This window comes from Octopus bimaculoides, chromosome 26, assembly GCF_001194135.2.
Source record: "Octopus bimaculoides isolate UCB-OBI-ISO-001 chromosome 26, ASM119413v2, whole genome shotgun sequence".
Classification (NCBI taxonomy): domain Eukaryota; kingdom Metazoa; phylum Mollusca; class Cephalopoda; order Octopoda; family Octopodidae; genus Octopus; species Octopus bimaculoides.
The window spans coordinates 8,121,078-8,126,816 of NC_069006.1; the positions used below are offsets into that span (position 1 = coordinate 8,121,078).

The window sequence follows — 5,739 nt, forward strand, 5'->3', positions numbered from 1 at the left end:
CCCCCCCCCCCCAAGAATCCAGGGTGTCTCTTGCTGGCGGAAGTGTTTGAACAAGCACTCACATTATTTACATTTTATACATTCTTCTAACACACACATGCGTGTGCACACACTCACATGTATCCATGTATGTACATACACACATAAGTTTGGCTTTACCCAACAAGATATATAGAACTCAATGCATAGTCTAGAGTATGTATGTGGCATTTTTATTAACTGGGAAGCTACACTTGAATAGTTTGATGAATAATTTATCATGAGACTAGCTCCTAGAGTCTTGTAATTGCTCAGTTAATAATAATAATAATAATAATAATAATAATAATGGTTTCAAATTTTGGCACAAGGCCAGCAATTTTAGGGGAGGGGGTAAGTCAACTACATTGATCCCAGGGTTTCACTGGAACTTGGTTTATCGACCCTGAAAGGATAACAGACAAAGTGGACCTCGGCAGAGTTTGAACACAGAACATTAAAGACATACAAAACACCGCTAAGCATTTTGCCCAGCATGCTACCAAATCTACCAGTTCACCACCATAGTAATAACAATGATTTCTTTTAATGGATACAAGGGTCCAAGGCATTGAAAACAATACGAAAAGGACGAAGCAACAATGAATAATAAATAAAAGTGAATCATTTTTTTATTCACACTTGCTTCTCATCCTTGGGAACCTTGCCATCTGGCACACACAACAAAGGAGAATAGCTCGCTCTATCTTCCTTGTAGTCTTTTCGTGTTTTTCTAATGTTTATGATTTGTTTTTCTTTAGTGTTTTGTTTCAGTTGCTTGCTTTCTTATGTCTGAGTTGCTGATGCTCTGGATTCTTTTTCTCATCAAAATGGTGACAATGCACTTCAATGTTCATGGTGCCATGTATAAAGCACCCGCGCTGGTGTCACATGGAAAGCATGCTTGCTGGCTTTAATTAAAAGAGCATGTGTGTCGGCACCATGTAAAAAGCTCCCCCAGCTCGTGTCACGTAAAAAGCACTCATGCTGGCACTAAGTAAAACGCACTCAATACACTTTGTGAAGCGGTTGGCATTAGGAAGGGCATCCCACCATAGAGGCCATACCGAAACAGTCAATTGGAGCCTGGTACAGCTCTCTGGTTTTTCCACCGCCTGTCAAACCATCCAATCCTCCATGCCATCATGGAAAACGGACATTAAATGATGATGATGATGGTGATGTATCTAGCTGTGATGACAACCGTGTAGAGATCCAATCCAATTACTAACTCTGAGAACCCTTCTCTGATTCCTCTGTCAGTTCTTTTCTTTTGTTGTTGTTGCCTTAATTTTTTTCCATCACCATATTTCTGCTGTTTCTCATTATTAAGCTAATATTCAGAACAGATTAACATGTAATTTGGATGGAAGGTTTTAGTTTCGATCACTTTAATCCTTCTGTTGCCATATTTCTGTTGAAAATACACCGACTTTGTTCATGTTAATTTTGAAAATAATGAATAACTTAGTAGAATAACTTCATTATTAATAAGCTGGTATTTGGATTGTAAATCGACTTGGAATTTTGATGGAAGATTTTAATTTAGATCTAAGATAGGAAGTTTGTATCCTATAACTAGGGGTGGTCCCCAGCAGGTTAGTATCAAAAGTGTTAATCTCTGTTGGAAAATAACTTTGTCATTATTAAGCTGCTGTTTGAAGTATAAATTAACATGAGATTCTAATGGGAGTTCTTAAAGTAGTTTACTTAAACCCTTTTGTAACTATATTTCTGTAGAAATCCACTGCCTTTGTTTCAATTAATTTTTAAAATAACAAAGAATTCAGTAAAATAACATCCTTAGTAGTAAAGCTGGTATTCTGAACATAAATTAACTTGGAATTTTGGCAGAAGATTTTAATTTAGATCCCTCTGAGATAGGAAGTTTGTATCTTAGAACTAGGGTAGGTCCCCAGCAGGTTAGTATCAAAAGTGTTAACCTCTGTTGGAAAATAATTTTGTCATCATTAAGCTTGTGTTTGAAATATAAATTAACATGAAATTACTTTCAAACAGGAAGCTTGCATCATAGACCCCAACATGGCCTTAGGTGTGTTGGGCTCAAAGGGGTTAAAATAGGGAGTTTGTATACTAAATCCAAGGATGGTCTCAGTTAGGTCAGTATGAATAAGGTTAGGAGAATCCTCCTTAGGTTTTTATGGCTTGCTCTTTTCCATTCTATTTCTGGGGTAGAAGTTAAAGGCTGAAACACTTGCCTGAGGATGGGTGGGGTTCAGCTCTCTCAAGAATCTCTTACCACTATCTCAGGGACTGGTAAATCATTTAAAGCTGGAATACTACTTCATTGAAGTAAACTTTACTGTTGGGCAAGCCCATATTTCAGGAGGAGGTGAGGGGAAATTATTTACTCCATAACTGGTGGGTACATAACATTAGTTAGGTCAGGCTGCTTTTCAGAAGTGGGGTTCGAGGACACCAAGCCTCTATCTTGAGCTTGCATGCGTTCATTGAGAGACAGAGGTTATAAAGTATAATTACAGATAATTAGTTAACTAATCTGTGCTCTGAAGTTGATGACTGATGCCGGCAGGCAAGATGGCTGTACTTGCATGGGCATGTAATATTAATGGATATTATTGTAAAGCGGTGAACTGGCAGAAGTGTTAGCACACTGGCAAATATACATAGCAGTGTTTCATCCGTTTTTATGTTCTGAGATCAAATTCCCCTGAAGTCGACTTTGCCTTTCTTTCATTTGGGGTTGGTAAAATAAAAACCAGTTGAACACCATTTTGATCCCTTGCTGAAATTGTTTGCTTTGTGCCAAAATTTGAAACCAATATTAATGGATGGTATATTGCGCGAGTCAGTAGAGTCATTCTCATGCTGAGCAAAATGCTTAGCAGCACTTTATCCATCTTTATGTTCTGAGTTCATCTACCGTTTCACAAACATTGTTTTCCATTCCTCAGGTCCTCCCCAAACCATCCAACTCACCAACAAAGCTTGGTGGTGTTGCCACTTTAGTTGCTGATAGCTTGAAAATGCAACAGGTTGTACTGGGTTGCAATAGCAGCATACATATACGTACATATACATATCACTGAATAGCGATGAAAGGACTTTGACTAACAACCAACCAATTGATTGTTTAACCAGCTCATTAAACAATCGATCGATTGGTTAGTTGGTTAGATATTTAGCAGCAAAGAAGTGATAGTGAAGCAGTGCATGCATTTATTATTATTGGCATAATAACCCTCCCCAAAACACAAGAAGATATATACATGGATATTAGTTCTCTAGCTTGTATTTGACTTCTGTTGAAGCCAGTATATTGCAGTCTAATTTATTATGCTATGACAATGTAATGCAGTGATTATGATGTAGTTTAATTATGCTATGATTGTGGCTCTAGTCATATATATATATATGAGTTAAGCCTTCATTCCTCCTCTCAAGGCTCTTCTTTTCTCTTTTTTTATTTTATGTATTTTTGTTCACTCTGATGAAGCTCCAAGTTCCACATCGGATGTGTTACAAAATATGAATATTATTCTCAGAGTTTTTTTGGCAACACTGTGGGACATTGGAAGTAGAAACGGCTGTTAGATGGGATAAAGTTTTGTATTAAAAAATAATAATTGATGGTAGTCAATTGCTGTTAATCAAGATTTCTCCATTTAATTCATATATATATATATATATATATATCTCCTCATTTAATGTCCATTGTCTATGCTGGAATGGGTTGGATGGTTTGACCGGGCTGGCACGGTGGAAGACTGCACCAGACTCGAGTCTGATTTGGAATAGTTTTCTATGAGGCCCAATACTTGAGAGGAACTCAGCCATTTTGCCCCTGTGAGGCCCAATGTTTGAAAGGAATTCAGCCAGTTTGCCTATATATATATATATACTTTAACTCGTTTCAGTCATTTTGACTGTGGCCATGCTGGAGCATCACCTTTAGTCAAGCAAATCCACCCCAGGACTTATTCTTTGTAACCCTATTACTTATTCTATTGGTCTCTTTTGCCAAACTGCTAGGTTATGGGGACGTAAACACACTACCATCAGTTGTCAAGTGATGTTGGGGGGACAAGCATAAGCACACATACACTTATATATACATATATACAATGGGCTTCTTTCAGTTTCCTCTACTAAATCCATTCAATAGGCTTTGGTCGGCCCGAGGCTATAGTAGAAGACACTTGCCCAAGTTGCCATGCAGTGGGAATGAACCCGGAACCATGTGGTTAGTAAGCAAGGTACTTACCACACAGCCACTCCTGTGCCTCAAAAGACACCCGTTGTTAATGTCCTGTTATTTGTATTTGTGTACCATTTCTCCGTTTTTTTCTGTCCTTGTTTTCGTATACATTCGCTGCTTTCTTCCAAGGAATCTAGTGCTCGTAGCTTAGTTTTTCCTTGGGGCTGGTCAGATTGGAGCAATCTCGAGTATAACCAGCCGAAATTGTAAAGATAATCTGGAACTCGACTGAGGAAAGAAAACTCCGAATGATGTGTCCTTATTTTCTTTGTATTGTCTGTCTGGATGTTTTGTTGTCCCTTTTTTGTATCACCTAACTGTCTGGATGTTTTGAGTTCTTGTCCCATTTTTGTATTTTATATATATATATATGATTGTTGTTGTTTAATGAATTATGCTAATGATGTTCAATATCTTAAGAATATTTATTATCTCTTGGCTTTTTCTTTGTTTGTTTGCAGACTTCTCAAACTTCCATTATGCTTCAGGAACCAGATGATGACTCAATTCGTATGAAAGTTGGTTTCAGTGGGTGAGTCCATCTTTATCACCTCCCTCCCCACCTCCCTTCCTCTCATTCTCTTTTTCTTTCTTCCTTATAGCTTCCTTTCATCTTTCTCTCCTATCTTCTATCTTTCTTATCATTTTCCATCTTCTCTTTCTGTCCATCTTTTCCCTTTTATTCCCCCCACCCCTGCCGTATTCTTTTTTTATATTTCTCTTTTATGCTTTTATTCTTTTACTCGTTTCAGTCATTTGGCTGTGGCCATACTGGAGCACCACCTTTAGTACTTATTCTATCGGTCTCTTTTGCCGAACCGCCACGTTACAGAGATATAAACACACCAATATCAGTTGTCTAGCAATGGTGGTGGTGGTGGTGGGGGGGGCAAACACAGACACACAAATACATATATATACATGATGGGCTTCTTTCAGTTTCCATCTATCAAATCCACTCACAAGACTTTGGTCGGCCTGAGGCTACAGTAGAAGACACTTGCCCAAGGTGCCACGCAGTGGGACTGAACCCGGAACCATATGGTTGGGAAGCAAGTGACTTATACCACACAGCTACTTCTGCAGAATTTTTTATATTTCTTTATCATTTCACCTCCTCCCCCTCCACTCCTTATAACCTTTCATCCTTTCTCTTTTCTATTTTTCTACAATGTTCATGAAGCCTTCATTGTTTTCCTTACTTCTTTCTTTCCTCTTCTCCCCTCTCTTTCTCTCTCCCCCTCTCCTATATTCATTCATTCACCTTTCTCTCTTCCATTCTCTTTCCTTTTCCTTCTCTCTCCCCCCCCTCTTCCTCTTTTCACTTTATATTCTCTTTCCATTCTCTCTCTTTCTCTACTTTTCTCTCTTCCTTTTCTTCTCTTTCTCATTCTTTTGCTTCACTTAAATTAATCTCCTCCCACCGACCCCCCACCCACACATTTCACCCTTGTCTGACCCTTCCTTCTCTACCACAAAAC

The 5,739-nt window shown here is 38.4% G+C and overlaps 1 protein-coding gene across 1 annotated transcript in view; it reads left to right on the forward strand.

Annotated features, from left to right (window-relative positions):
* The window catches only part of LOC106871364 (protein kinase C iota type), a 192,963-nt gene that overhangs the window by 57,275 nt on the left and 129,949 nt on the right, over positions 1-5,739 (forward strand). Inside the window, exon 2 of the mRNA XM_014917773.2 lies at positions 4,720-4,790. Coding sequence (XP_014773259.1) covers positions 4,720-4,790 — 71 coding nt within the window. The remainder of the gene's footprint in view (positions 1-4,719; positions 4,791-5,739) is intronic.